A 16,532-nucleotide genomic window follows, 5' to 3' on the forward strand; every position below is an offset into this window, starting at 1 on the left:
TGCCTGCTGCATGCTCCAAACTGCCGTATTTAGACATGATTACCTGCACCCAAAGAGAATTAGAGTTAGTGCGTAATCGCCATCCTAATTTAACCATACAAGCAATATTCATGTTGTGCAATCGGCGCAGTCCAAGACCCCCCGCTTCTTTCGGCTTCGTCACCAATTCCCAGCTTGCAAGACTCATTTTATCACCCCCGGTGTGCTCATTTTTGCCCCAAATGAAACGACGAGTTCTCTTCTCAATTTCTTCACAAATGCCCTTGGGCAGAGCCGCAGTCTGCATTGTGTAGACAGGAATAGCATTGAGTACGGACTTTGCCAAAGTCACTCTTCCTGCTAAGGATAAGGTCTTAGCCTTCCATCCCTCAAGCCGAGTCGCAATACGCTCGAGGAGTCCGGCATATGTATGACATGTGACCCTCCCATGAATAGAAGGTACACCAAGATACCGCCCCAAATCTTTGGTCTCAGAGATGCCAAATTTGCTTGCTATCTCGGTTCCAAGAGCTGGCGCCATGTTCTTGGAGAAATAAATCTGGGACTTGTCGAGGCTGACTTTTTGCCCGGAGGCCGCACAAAAAACAGCTAAACAATTTTGGACGATCTCCACTTGGTCTGAAGTAGCTTCTGTGAACAGAACCATGTCATCCGCGAAGCAGAGATGCGACATAGTAGGGCCGGAGGCGGCCAGTTTAATGCCTTTCCACCTGAGGCTATCAACCTCCGCAGTGATCAATTGACTTAACCGTTCCATACATAACACAAAGATCGCAGGAGACATGGCGTCCCCTTGGCGAATGCCCCTTTCCGGCCTGAAAGGCTCCAGTCTATCACCGTTCCAGATGATAGCAAGCCTCGGAGTAGTGACGCATGTCATAATAATGTCCCTCTACCGTTCATTGAAGCCCGCGTGCTCAAGAGTGTCCTTAATGAAATCCCACGAGAACCGGTCGTACGCCTTTTCTAGGTCCAGTTTGATGGCCATGTATTTCTTGTTTCCCCTCGACTCCCGCATGGTGTGGAGGATTTCTTGGTACATGATCACATTGTCAGAAATTTGTCTACCTGGGACGAAAGAGCTCTGGAACGGACCCACCATCCGTGGTAAAATACTTTTCAGCCTGTTCGTAATGGTTTTGGTGAGAATCTTGTAGCTGACGTTGCAGAGGCTTATGGGGCGAAATTGTTTGATAGTATCCGGGACCTGCACTTTAGGAATGAGAGCCACAAGGGTGTCGTTGATGCCCTCCGGTATCCGGCCGTGTCTGAAAGCCTGAGTGACCATCTCAAATATGCTATCCCCAGTCACGTCCCACGTGTGTTGGTAGAAGCCTGCGGGAAGACCGTCTGGTCCCGGAGCTTTAAAAGGTTTCATATCACAAACAGCCTCGTGCACTTCTTCCTTTGTCACTTCCCTATTAAAGACAGCCCAGTCAATGCGTCTAAGCCGAGGAAAGTGTGCTTCTAAAGGTTGGCCTTCTGCCCCCTCCTTGCAATCAGTAAACAAATTAATATAAAATTGCTGAATATGCTTTCTCAGCTCGGAATCAGTCGTAATCCATGCGCCATTACTATCGAGGAGTCTTGCAACCCTGTTCCGCCCTCGGCGGACCGTGGCAGCAGCATGGTAATACGCCGTGTTTCTATCCCCCGACGTAATCCATTCCTCTCTGGACTTCTGGAACCACATCAGTTCCTCCTGGTACAAAATCTCTTCCAGCTCTAGTCGCAACTTTTGTTCCAGCTTGAACAAGCCTCTATGCATATTTTCGGCCAGAACTTTTTGAATGCCGCTTAAGCGTGACATGATAATCTTCTTTCGTTTGTGTATATTCCCGAAGACCTCCCTGTTCCACGCTGAAAGACCCGCGGCTACCTGTTCAACATTTGCCAGGAGATTTTGATCGGCACTCCAAAGGCGCTGAACCGTCTTGCCTAGATCTTCGTGTGTCAGCCAAGCAGCCTGAGAAAGAAAATGCTTATTATGAGAGTGCTGTCGGCCTCCTTGTAATCTTACCAGAAGGGGTGCATGGTCAGATGCTATTCGGGGTAGGTGTACGACAGATGCTTCCGGAAAACGGATACGCCAATCCAAATTGCATAGGGCCCGATCAAGACGAGCCCCTTTGTAGGCAACAATTGACCCATCTTTCACCCATGTAAGCTTGGGCCCCGAGAAACCCAGGTCAATAAGGCCTTCGTCCTGAATCCAAGTGACGAAATCCGAGCTACGTTGGGTGGAAAAGGATATGTAGTTACTAGTTTCCTCCTTCGAAGTGACTGAGTTAAAGTCTCTAGCTACGAGCCATGAACCAGAAACGCCCCGCTTAGATTGTGAGAGTTCCCTCCACAGCCTACGTCGTAAGTGGTGAGTCGGACTCCCATAAACAGGCGCGAATACCCACGGTGGGTAACCAAACTGCGTCACCTGTAAAAGCATGAACTGAGGGTGAGTGTATAGAATAGACACGTGTACCGGGTCCTTCCAAAAGACCCAAATACCACCGCTAGACCCAACGGCTTCAACACGAACCCAGTCCGAGAACCCAAGCTTCGAGCAAATCGTGTTAGCCTGGTGGCCAGACACTTTTGGCTCAAAGATGCCCAAAATATTGGGCTTATATTCCTGGAGAAGGTGTTTAAGGGCGCGGTGGAAAGACCGTCCACTCGCCCCTTGGCAGTTCCAGAGTAACAGATCCATAAGATAAAGGAAAAGAAACAAAAGGATAGAAAAACCAAAGAAAAGCCGAAACAACACAGCAAGAGCAAATACTCAGTGAGGGGCGTCGGCCCCCACTTCATCCTCATGCGCTGGCATTCCATCAAGCTCCATGACCGCATCACCTTCCGCATCCACAACCCCCGGCGGATCGGAGTGGTGTTCCTTGGTGGATTGCCAGACAAGTGACGGTACATCTCCTGTCTCTCCCCCACTGAACACCCGTGACGGAATATATATATTCATATTTATGTATATATATATATGAATCAAATAAGAAGCACTACTCGACACCAAAAAGTTATTACCGCTTTTTGAGTTCTTCTCTGTTTATAATGCTTCGGCAACCAATATTTCACAACTGTGTGCCTTCATTCATGCTTGACATGGTGGAGTGGCCTACATTCTAGAACTACTCCTTCCATTGCAAAGTTAGTTGTTTTTGGCTGGGATTAAAATTTAAAATTGTCACAAAACACAAGTGACATTTAGTGGAATTAACTTTTATATTAAATATATACTAGTTTTTTTACGTGTATTGTGTGATTGTAATAATACTCAATATTTTTTTTTTAAATAAGTACTTTAAAGTATATCAAGTCAAAATTATATTGTAATTGTTCATGCATAGATAATTGAATGTTGAATTTGTATATTTAAATAGATAATTCTAAGTTTACAAATGCAAGATAATATAGTCAAAATTGATTATAATTGTCAATAAAATAATTGTATATGTATGGTTGAAACCAAATACGGGACATAAGGGAGAACAAATAAAAATTAGGGCATCAAATATTAAATATATACTAATGTTGAAGAGCTAATTACTGATTGTCAAACAATGACATTGCGAGATAATTTCATACTTCAATTTGTTGTGTGATTTGAATACTATTTTTGTCAATAAATCCTCCAAGTACTTAATATGTTTGGCTTAATTATATATTTTTATTTTTTTTAAACAATTATTATTATTATTATTATTATTATTATTATTATTATTATTATTATTATTATTGTTATTGTTATTGTTATTGTTATTGTTATTGTTATTGTTATTGTTATTGTTATTGTTATACCCTTAGGTCTTTACATGTTAATCTAAGCATCTAATTTTTTAAATATCTTTTTACCACCGTTGATATAATTCGTTGGTCAAATCCGCTAACGCTGACCGCTAACTGCTTATTGTCAAACACGGACATTGCGAGGTAGTTCTCACTTCAATTTGTTGTGTGATTTGAATACTCTCTTTGTCAACAAATCTCTCAAGTAGTTAATATGATTGGCTTTATTAATTTTTTTTTTCATGGTATTAATAAAATACTTGGTAAATAAATATATAATATTATTTTGTATATAACTTTGATATTTAATTAAAAAATAGTGCACAAAAAAGATAATAGACAATATAGTGAATATAATTAATTGATGAATTTGAATGTAAAGAATTTTTAAATTGGAAAAATATAAAGACAATATACAATATAACTAATAAAATTATTTCTCTAAATTAATTTATTGATAATGAATCATTTTTTAAAAAAAAAAAAAAACATTGTAGGGACAATGTAACGAATATAATCAATTGATGAATTTGAATGTAAAGAATTTTTATATTTGAGAAAAATAAATACAATATAACTAATGAAATTATTTTTCTTATTTAATTTATTGATAATGAATAACTTTTTTTTGAATAAACACATTGTAGACACATATAATTCTAAATTAAAGAAATGCATATGTATTATTTTTTGTTCTAGCTACTAAATTATTATTTAATTTAATAAGAGTAAAATAGAGTACTAATTATGCCAACTTTGATTGGGATGAGGTTCGAACCTAAGACCTTTTTATTGAAATCAATGAGTATGTTAACGGTGAACTAACAGAAATTAACGTAAAAGATAATATCTAACGGTAAAGTTAACGGATAAACATATTGATTGAGGATAAATTAAGAAATCTTAAGGGAAAATTAAAATTTGATCAATATGAATCATGATTAAAAAATTTGACAGCCATTTTTTCTACCCATTATAGGCCTAACTATCTTGGGCACTAATTAGTATAGTAGATATATTAGTATTTCTTATGCGCAATGTGAAAAAATAGGTGTCCAATATTAATATTTTATATTAAAATTTTAAATTTATTTAAATTTTAGATATTTAAATTATTGTAAATAATAATAATAATAATAATAATACTAATAATAATAATAATAATAAACATTTCTATACATTTAATATTTATATTTTAAGAAATAACTAGCATATAACCCCAATATATAATGTGTATATTATTATTATTATGAGTAAATATCAGCAAACGTCCTCCGACTTTAGTGGCACTGTCACTTTTAGTCCTCAACTTTTCAATCAACTACTTTTAGTCTTCTTACTTTTTGTTTATACTTTATAGCCATCTATGGTCCTTCCGTTAAACTTCCCATGAACATGTACAAAAACAGCTCGTGAATCCATATATGCATTCATAATTCGTCGTCGCTTTCAGTGGGAAAATCATTGTTTGACTATTCTGGTGAGGAAATTAAACATAATAATTAATAAATTAATTGTGAAAAAGGATCAAATTACCCTTGAGAAAACGACATTAGATGGCCAAGTTTAACGGAAGGACAATAGATGGTTAGAAATAAAAAGTAAGAGGACTAAAAGTGGCAGTGCCACCAAGTCGGAGGACGTCTGCTGGTATTTACTCTATTATTATTATTGAAAATAAGAAAATATATAGTGGATGCATGTGCATGGTAGCAATAGTGGAAAAGATAACGGAAGTTATAACGGTAGAGATATGTTTGTCCAAAATATTGTATAGTACAACATTTATAGCATACTGTATCATAAAACTTAACAAAAAAAACAGACATAAATGAAAGGTATAACCTTCATCCACACTTATTATGTTTTTATTTTAAATATAAAACTTTAAGAATAATTGTGAACACAATAAATACATTTATTAGAGCTGTCAATGCGGTCTGACGGGGCGGGGCCTGCCAAAGCCCGCCTTTTGACGGGGCGGGCTAAAAAACCCGCCAATAATATGGGCCTAGGTAGGGGCAGTCAGCCCCCCCCCCCCCCCCCTAGGCCCGCGGGCCCCACCAAAGCCCGCCTGTTTTTTTTTTTTTTTAATTTATTTATCATGTGTGATGTGTCCTTAAAATCTAAACTCTAATGTGACTATGCTAATAACTTAATTCATATCTACTTAAAACACTTATTCATAAGAAAATAACATAAATTCGTTCATCACATCATGACAACAATGACACCAATAGGGGTAAGTATAATTACCAAAAAACCGATAAACGATAACCGAACCGATCGATAATTTCGATTATCGGTTATGAGGTAAAAAAAAATTCGATTATTCGGTTATTTATCGGTTATGAAGGTGTAATAACCGAGGGCACCGAATAACCGACACTATTATTTATATTATTTTATTATACATATTATATATACTAAGTTTAATTATATATATATTAATACCATCTGAGGTCATCCGAGTAAAGTGGTTTTGTCACGTTTAGTCCTAAACTTTCAAATTGACCATCTGTGGTCCTTCGACTTTCAAATTTAACCATTCGTGGTCCTAGTTAACTACCCATGGTCCTTCAACTATTAAATTTTAACCAACCATGGTCCTTTTAAGAGGACCACGACTGGTTAAATTTTGAAACTTGAAGGACCATGAGTGGTTATCTTGGACCACAAATGGTTAAATTTGAAAGTCGAAGGACCACAGATGGTCAATTTGAAAGTTTAGGACTAAACGTGGCAAAACTACTATACTCAGATGACCTCAGATGGTATTAACTCATATATATATATATATATATATATATATATATATATATATATATATATATATATATATATATATAGGGAAGGGTTCAGATGCGGGTATAGCTTCCAGTGCGATTGTGCGGTTAGATATGAGCCGTTGATCAAATTTAGATTAACGGCCCAAATCAATGAAAAAAAAAATGCGTGTCTGGAAGAAATAAGCATAAGCTAAAAATGGCGCACCTTAAGGGTCTGTTTGGAAAGCAGGAAAATGACTTCTGGAAAATGAGTCGTTTTCCGGAAAACATTTTCCTTTTCCAGTGTTTGGTTGCATTTGAAAAACTGTTTTGGTGTGTTTGGTTCATTTTCTAAAAAATGAGTAGAATGGTATAATTAAATATTTTAATTATTTTATCTTGAATAAACAATACATTTTAAATCTTTAAAACTAAAAAAAAAAAAAAAAATTATGGCTTCCGGCGGAACCCAACCATAGCCATGGTTTCCGGCAGAACTGGGTTCCGTCAGAAACCATAGCAATGGTTTCTGGCGGAACTGGGTTCCGCTGGAAACCAAGGCTATGGTTTCTGGCGGAACCCAGTTCCACTGGAAACCATAGCAGCTCCGCCGGAAACCATGGCTATGGTTTCCAGCGGAACTGGGTTCCGTAAAAAACCATAGCTATGGTTTCTGGCGGAACCCAGTTCCGCCAGAAGTTAAAAAAAAAAAAAAATTGAAATAGAAGTGGCGGAAAACGACTTCCGCCCAAATTTGGCGGAATTCATTTTCCGCCAAATTGAGCTCATTTTCCCCAGTCAACGGAAAATGTTTTCAGTTGACTGGATTTTCCAGGTGTAGCCAAACACTAAAAACCCGGAAAATGACTTTTAGAAATCATTTTTCGGGTTTTCAAACACAGCCTAAGTGATAGAAACACGCACCTTAATAAGTGTTAGATCTTAAGCACAAACTTACACACATTAAGCACAACCTCACGCACATTAGGCACAAAACCCACACACTTTAAATATTAACGCACAGACTTTAAGTTTCAACAACTATTGACATTAAACACAAACTCACGCACATTAAGTACAAAACCTACGCACATTAAGCACAACTTCACACACATTAAGCACAAAACACACGCACTTTAAGTATTAACTCACAGACCTTAAGTTTCAACAACTACTAACATTAATCACTAATCTCACACACATTAAGCACAAACCTTACGCACATTAAGAACAAATCTCACGCACCTTAAGCACAAAAGTCCACACTTTAAGTTTTAACAACTACTCACGTTAAGCACAAAACTCACGCATCTTATATACAAAACTCATGCACATTAATCACAGATTCGTTCACCTTAATTTTGACCTAGATGCAAAAATTACAAAATTATTGCCGCATTTTTTTTTTAAATTTTGGTAATCCTGGACATTAATTTAAGCGAGATAAATGGCCCAGATTAAACCGCACATAGACACCCTAACCGCACCAGAACCTAATTCTATATATATATATATATATATCTACTATCTACTATCTACTATACTAATAAGAGCCCAAGAGAGTTAGGGCTATAATGGGTAGAAAAAATGGCGGTCAATTTTTTTAATCAAATGAATGGCTCAGATTGATCAGATTTTAATTTTTCGTTGAGATTTCCTAATTTATCCTTAATGAATATGATTATCCGTTAACTTTTTTGTTAGTTTCTGTTAGGTCACCGCTAACTTACTCATTGATTTTAATAAGAAAGGTCTCATGTCGAACCCCATCCCAATCAAATTAAAGTTGGCATAATTAGTACTCTATTTTACTCTTATTAAATTAATTAATTAATAATTTAGTATCTACAACAACAAAAATACATATGCATTTCTTTAATTTAAAATTATGTGTGTATAGTGTCTTTATTCAATAAAAATTATTCATTATCAATAAATTAAATAAGACAAATGATTTTATTAGTTATATTGTATTTATTTGTCTTCAATATAAAAATTCTTTACATTCAAATTCATCAATTAATTATATTCGCTACATTGTCCCTACAATGTCTTTATTAAAAAAAATTATCCATTATCAATAAATTAACTAAGAGAAATAATTTTATTAGTTATATTGTCTTTATATTTAACCAATGTAAAAAATTTTTACATTCAAATTCATCAATTGATTATATTCACTACATTGTTTATTATCTTTTTTTGTGCACTATTTTTTAATTAAATATCAAAGTTATAATAAAAAATAATGCTATATATTTATTTACCCAGTATTTAATTAATACCATGAAAAAATTTAAAAAATATAATTAATAAAGTCAATCATATTAACTACTTGAGGGATTTATTGACAAATAGAGTATTCAAATCACACAACAAATTGAAGCGAGAACTACCTTGCAATGTCCTTGTTTGACAATCAGCAGTTAGCGGATTATATTAGCAAATTTGACTAGCGAATTATATCAACGGTTGGTAAAAAAATATTTGAAAAAATTAGCAGTTTAGATTAACATGTAAAATGACCTAAGGGTATACATATATTTAATAATAATAATAATAATAATAATAATAATAATAATAATAATAATAATAATAATAATAATAATAATAATAATAATAACAATAATAATAATAATAATAATTGTTTAAAAATATATATAAATATATAAAAATATAATTAAGTCAATCATATTAACTACTTGGGGATTTATTGACAAAAAGAGTATTCAAATCACACAACAAATTGAAGTGAAAAACTATCTCGCAATGTCTTTGTTTGTCAATTAACAGTTAGCTCTTCAATATTTAATAATTTATATCCTAATTTTTATTTGCTCTCCATTATGTCCTGAATTCTGTTTCAATCATACCTTTATAATTATTTTATTGATAATTATAATCAATCTTGACTATATTATCTTGCATTTGTAAATTTAAAATTGCCTATTTAAATACACAAATTTAACATTCAATTATCTATGCATGAACAATTTCAATATAATCTTACCTTGATATACTTTAAAGTACTTATTTAAAAAAAAAAAAAAAACAATGGACATTATCTTAATCGCGCAATGCGCGTACAAAAATTAGTATATATATATATATATATATATATATATATATATATATAGACAAAAAAAGGCGAGCTGGCAGGCTAGTCCGTCAGCCCACGGGCTAGGTGAGGCAGACAAAAAAGCTCATTTTTTAAACGAATTTTAAATTCACGAGCCCACCCCGTCTTTTTGACGGGCTGGATGAGAAAGTTCTGCAGGCTAAGTCCATTTTGAAGGCTCTAACATTTATATTGCTAATCTGACAAAATTTTTTCCCTACTTCATTTTGCTAATCTCATTTGAGCGGGGAAATTTTCCCCCTTATTTTGCTAATCTCATTTGGGGGGAGAATTTTTTTCCCTACTTTATTTTGCTAATCTCATCTCATTTGGGCGGGGAAATTTTTTATCTACTTTATTTTGGTAATCTCATAGATAGATAAATAGATAGAAGATAGATTTGTTTAATTCCTTAGACTCTAGATCGAGGTCGATTTCTTCGTGGCCGCCCTGCCCGAGGTCATCTTCAATGGCTAAAAATGATAGGAGAAAGAAGAGGAGAAGGGTTGGAGGGGAGAATGAGGGGAGGGAGAGACAAAAGCCGCCGAGTGATGACAAGGACGACGGTGGTCTGACTGAAATCTCGCCGCCATCGCCGTGCTTCATGGAACTACCGGACGATCTGAAGCTGAAAATTATAGAGAAAGTGTCTGTACTAGATATTGTAGGAGTATGCGGCGTGTGCTCGGAGTTGCGCAGCTTGGTTGCTACAGATTCGCTGTGGGAGCGCCTGTTGTTGGACTATTTCCACGAGGAAGCCCCCGGGAGTGGGAAGTCCAAGTTTGTGGCCAATTGGAAGAAGCTGGGGACGAGGTTTTGGAGGCAATTTAGGGATACGATAGTGATGACCGTTAGAAGGATTAAATATGAAGACAGGATGTATTTATTAGTCTAATTGGAGTTGTTTAAGTCTTTGGTTGTCTACTTTCAAACTACACTTCAATGCATGCTGCTTTAATTTGATCTATTTATTAGATTGTGTTTTTGACAAACTGACAATATAATGCCTTTGAAACTTTTGTTTTTGGGTGCTTACTTTGAGACATATTATATGTATGTATGTATATGTAATAATCAAATTTAATTTAATTTCACACTACCCACACATTCTCTATATGAATATGCTCCAATGCCACCAGTGACATACCCAGAACTGAAAGATGAAATGTGGTACCATCGCTATTATCTTTGGAATTTATGTGATGAGGTTCGATTTCCTAATTGGCCTATTGTTGAGCATGTTGAATTTCTGCAGTCGTTGCTGGTCATGTGGCGTGAAGAGTCAACATTTCAAATTTGATGATGGTCTATGAGGAATAAAATAGAGGAATATCTAAATACTAAGAAAACACCTAAAGTTTGAGGAAAATGTAGAAAGCTATTATGACACAATCATAATAGTTCATAGGCCTTAGATTATTATGACAGGCCAAATTACTTAGCAAAGAAATATAGGCTATAATAAATTTCTTCTACCTTTTTTTTTTTTTTCGGGATATTGCATTTTTGGTCCTTGAGTTATGCAATATGCACAACTAGTTGTTTGTCTTTGGATGTCCACTTTTATAAATGTAATCCCCCTACAATGTTTGTTTTTTTTGTTCTTTACACTAATGTCTCTGCATCTTTTGTTTGCCTTTGGGTTTAACTTCTCCAAAATTGTACTCCTTGACCACTTTGGGGATTGTTTGGTGGAGGCAAATGGAAGACATAAAGGCAAATGACAAAAAAGCAACATTGAGGGGTGAAAACACAATATTGTGACACAACTAAGGACTATAATTAAAAAGTAGACCAATAGGGACTGAAATGACTAATTGTGCACAACTTGGGGAGAAAAAAATGCACTAATACTTATTTTTTTTTCCTTCTCCTAACTAGTAGTTTCTATGGTCAAGTTGTATAGCGTTTTTGTTTGAATTGTAACTTCTCTTGCAGCTCATGCACTTTAATGCTGGTGCTTTTGAACTATTTAGATTATGTGTTTTTTGACAAACTGACAAAATGCTTTGAAACATAGTGTATATAACAATCAAATTTAAAATTCATTTATTTCCTTTAGTTAAGCAAAAGCTTCCAGCACTGCCTCTGGTTATATTGAAAATATATTTGGCTCATCAAGTTTTTTTGTCATTCTAGAATATGTATTCTAAAGATGTGTGGTTTAGTTTTCACTGTTAGCTCATGAGTTCAAGCCTTGGAAACAACTCTTTGAATGCTAAGTTTGTGTATATCCCTTGCATAATTCGGACCTTTTATGTTGCTATTTGCCTGTTATGGATGGCTAATTTATACCTTCTGTCATGCTAGCTATTGACTTTGTGTCATCTCTGTTTTCCTTCAAGTTTTATAAATAAGTATTTTGAACTTTGATTTAGGTGTGCATCTTCTTCACTGAATGGTGAAGAGCTTGTAAGAGATGGTGGAATAAAACTACTTGTGAATCTTCTTTCCCGTTGCATGTGTGTAGTTTGATCATCTACCCCTGCAAGTGAACCATCATCTGTCATTGTTACAAATGCGATGCAAACGTTTTTAGTTTTAAGTCATTTTGAGAGTGCCAGAGCTGAAATTTTTGAATATTCTGGACTAGTTGATGATATTGTACATTGCACTGAACTTGAGCTCGTTCGAGCTGCTGTTGATGCTGCTCTTCAGAGCATTGCTCATGTCTCGGTGGACTGTGTCTTTCAAGATGCCTTACTTAAAGCCGGGGTCTTGTGGTAAGATAAATTTTCAGATCTTCAAGCCTATGTGGCCTGTGTTAAGATAATATGTAGAACTTTTCCGTCTTTTTCTTTTCATTCAAGACTCTTGAGAGGCTCTATGTGGATAGTATTCTGTAATCTTTTACGTCTTTCTAAACTTTTGATTTGAGTTCTATACAGCAAAACTAAAATAGTCGCTTATATCACCATTTCTTTCTTTATATTTCCTTTCCCTGAGTTGTTTGTCTTCATAGTTGACACCTTCACTTAGTTTTCTTCCTGAGAAGCTGCCTCTATTATTCCAAGAACTCTTATTGTATTATTTATAACCTGATATTACAGTGACTGGCACCGAGAAGACCTTTAAAAAGAGTAAAACCACTTATGCTTCTCAGCCATGCACTTTGAGGATTTATAGAACCTGGTTTAGGTTTAGTTGCACCCATTCTATCATGATTTGTTATTGTTCTGTATTTTGTATGCAGTAGTCAAATATGTTATGTACTTGGGTATTGATTGGTGCCAGTATGGCCGAGGTGGAGCTTATTGTAAAAGAGCTTTTCTGAAAAGCTTCAATTGTGAAGGTGCTTGAAAAGGGCCTTTTGCTTCTCATTTGGCTATAAAAGCATTTGTATTTGTATTGGCATAGCTTATGTTTTCTGGAGTAGATAAGCACCAATAAGCTGTAGGCCAGACAAACACTCAGTGGTTATGTTATCTGGGTTACACATTATTTTCCCTATGGTCACGGAATACGGAACTGATGTTATGGTGTTGACTTTGCTTTAGGTATCTATTACCGCTGTTGCTTCAGTATGATTCAACATTTCAACTGCTGAGGAATCAGATAAGTCAGAAGCCCATGGTGTTGGTGAAAGTGTTCAGATTGCCAAGAATTTGCATGCTAAACGGGCAGCTCAGGCATTATCAAGGCTTAGTGGTTTGGCTACTTAAAGCTATAATGAGGCTGCAGCTGATGCCCTTAAAGCTCTGCTGACACCAAAACTTGCAAGTATGTTGAAAGATCAATCACCCAAAGACTTACTGTCTAAACTAAATACGAACTTGGAGAACCCTGAGGTAATTGCTATAGATCTCGTGACTGTATTTAATGCCCAAAATGGATTTTCTCCATTCATTAAATGAATGTCATTTAGGGTCCGTTTGGAAAGCAGGAAAATGACTTCTGAAAAATGTTTTCTGGAAAATGAGTCATTTTCCGGAAAACATTTTCCTTTCCAGTGTTTGGTTGCATTATGAAAAACTGTTTTTCTGTGTTTGGTTCATTTTCTGTGTTAGATTGCCTCTGAGAGACTTCAGGTGGAATGAGATTTCCATTTGGAACCTAATCCTTAATTAGTTGCACTGTACTTCTGATGTGCCTTTTATTCCTGATTGTAGATCATATGGAACTCTTCAACGCGAGCAGAACTATTAAAATTTGTTGATCAGCAGTGTGCAAGCCAGGGACCTGATGGTTCATATGACTTGAAAGATTCACATTCCTTTGCATATGAAATACTGTCAAAAGAAGTGTTTGTTGGACATGTGTACTTGAGAGTCTACAATCATCAACCAGATTATGAAGTCAGTGAACCCGAGGCATTCTCTGTTGCTCTTGTTGAGAGTCTGCCTTGATAACCTTGCTTTTCTGTTCCTATTGCTTCGACAACCAATATTCCTCAACTTTGTTTAAGTGTGCTTTACGACACATGCTCCCTGCTTGAAGGCAATTGTTGGTGATGAATCTAGTCTTCTCCTTTTATTGCAAATGCTACACTCCTCACCAAATTTCCGTGAAGCTAAGGAGCTCTCCATGTTCTTTATGCCTTAGGAAGCACGCTAGAGCATGCATGGTGGCCGGAGTGGTCTACATTCTAGAACTACTCCTTTGCAAAGTAGGTTGTTGTTTTTGTCTTCTCATCCATGTTGAAAATCCCATTGTATTCACGGTTGGGTAATACGGTTGAAAAATCCCAAAAATAATAATAATCCTACAGAAAGATTAATATTATATTGGGAAAACAGAAAACTGGGAAGGAAAAGGTTGAGTGTTTGGGTATAGGGTTTAACATGAGTTCGAACACAAGGTTCTTTTCCTTAAAACCTTACTAGTACTCCACCCGTGCGTTGCACGGTATGAAAGTAAATAAAGAAATACACAAATAGTTATATATATATATATATATATATATATATATATATATATATATATATATATATATACACAGAGACATGTATATAGACACCCATAAATTGACATATACGATCGCATAAATACTAAATAATTACTAAGGTCAACAAAATAATATGCATTTTATAACAAAGATTTTACAATATAAATTTCAATTTAATCTTTATAATTTGACATGAGACTTCTTGGATATAAATTGCACAAAATTAATAAATATTAACATATATGGACACAGTAAACTAATCTTGACTATTAATTACAAATACATATGATTATATTAATATAAAAAAAATTTAGACGGAAAGCTTTAAAAAATTTTGAATTTAGAATTCAATACAAATAGACAAAATCATACATACAAATTCAATCAAAAAACACATATCAATTCATTACAAATATTAAATAAGAAATATATTTCAATATAATAACAAAATTTCAAATACAATATATTCAATTTACAGAACACTAAACATAAATTCGTAATCTACAGATTAAAAATAAATACAAGTTTAATTCACACTAACACCATTTAAATACACTAAGATGAGGTATAGGCTAAATGTATTTAACTAACATTTTGCAATGTTATTATTGTATTTGTTATTTATTATTTATTATAAGTGCACCAATTAGAAAAAGGCCACCTAATAAATTCATTAAAAAAAAAAAAAAAAGGAGGTCTAGAATGCCGTTCGACGCAAGCTGTCCTTCATCCCTAATCTCTAACACCAGTTCTCATTCTAGAATGTCCAGTTTCAGGCAGCACACCACATCACCATTAAGAACCAAGCTTTCCTTCTTCCACAATAAAATCGTTACCGTTGGCCATAACCCCCGACGCAAGCAGCTCCTTCTTCCCTTCTCTCTAAAGCCATTTCTCATTCTAGAAATTTCACTTCCAGACCGAACACCACATCACCATTAACAACCAAGTTTCCTTCTTCCAGCATAAAATCGTTGCCGTCAGCCATAACCCAGCGATTAAAAAGCCCAGAAAATGAACATCGAAGGTTCTAGTTCAAGATGTAAACTTAGGGTTTACAACATACGCCAAAGCTTCGCGATTTCTCTTCCCCGAACCTCATCTTCTATAATACTACCTTCCATAAACACGAAATTCCAGCCTTTATACTACTCAGTTGAAAAGGCATACCGGATTTACCAAAATCACAAACCCTAATCTACAAGCCGTCAGCTTCTACTACAGTAACCACCAAAGGCGAAATTCATAACACACAGAGCAAGAATCAGTTACGATCTACCATAGATCTACAATATCAGTATGGTAAAACACACTTTTAACAACTTTTGATTTTTTTTTTCACACTTTATTTAATATATGTGAAAACCTAGCTTCAATTTTGTCGTATTGTTAGTATACATGCATAATTTCTGAACATGAACAAATTCAAAATTTCTGAAAAACTGATTCAGTCTAAAAAATAGTAATTATGCCCATGTTCTTCATACAATTTTTTTTTTAATGTACATTGAATTAAATTTTGTTTTTAATAAACATGATGTTGGAAAATTAGCTTAAAAATGACATAAAATGGCATTATAAGTGGCTACCTTGTGGTACAATTATCAGTGGGGTCCACTTCCGATTTGGGTCGGGTCAAAGTGGATTCGTGTTCTTCGTAGTGAGACGAAGAGATTGATATATTGTACGCTCAAAACGGATAATGGGTGAATGAGATATTGATTCTCAAAGTAGACCCATTTGAATTGGGAAATGAAGGGAAAATGTAGGACTTTGTCCCACATTGGTTTGGAAACAAGATTTGCCCCCCTTATATACATGAGCTCATTTCAAGCTTGTAGAATTGTATAGCATAGAGGCTCTCTCGCGCGGGGGGGGGGGGGGGGTGCAAATCAAAATCCAACTAGAAGAGCTCAAAAGGCTTGAATCAAGCCCGAGCTCGCGTGTAGCATGAGAGGTTGTGGTGCAC

General features: G+C 35.2%; 1 protein-coding gene across 1 annotated transcript; it reads left to right on the top strand.

The window, feature by feature from the left end:
- The first annotated feature begins 13,219 nt into the window (after window positions 1–13,219).
- On the top strand, window positions 13,220–14,087 carry LOC109175189 (dnaJ homolog subfamily C GRV2-like). The gene is made up of 2 exons (XM_019324444.1): window positions 13,220–13,466; window positions 13,788–14,087. Exons 1-2 carry the CDS (start codon window positions 13,401–13,403, stop codon window positions 14,022–14,024), a joined length of 303 nt encoding a protein of 100 aa, XP_019179989.1. The 5' UTR covers window positions 13,220–13,400; the 3' UTR covers window positions 14,025–14,087.
- Window positions 14,088–16,532: the final 2,445 nt, after the last annotated feature.

The sequence above is a fragment of the Ipomoea nil genome, unplaced genomic scaffold (assembly GCF_001879475.1).
Source record: "Ipomoea nil cultivar Tokyo-kokei standard unplaced genomic scaffold, Asagao_1.1 scaffold0164, whole genome shotgun sequence".
NCBI lineage: Eukaryota > Viridiplantae > Streptophyta > Magnoliopsida > Solanales > Convolvulaceae > Ipomoea > Ipomoea nil.

Coding starts and splice junctions, on each gene's coding strand:
- LOC109175189 (XM_019324444.1), top strand. CDS start 13,401: ATGTTGAAAGATCAATCACCCAAAGACTTACTGTCTAAACTAAATACG. Junction 13,467..13,787: donor CGAACTTGGAGAACCCTGAG/GTAATTGCTATA, acceptor TCCTGATTGTAG/ATCATATGGAACTCTTCAAC.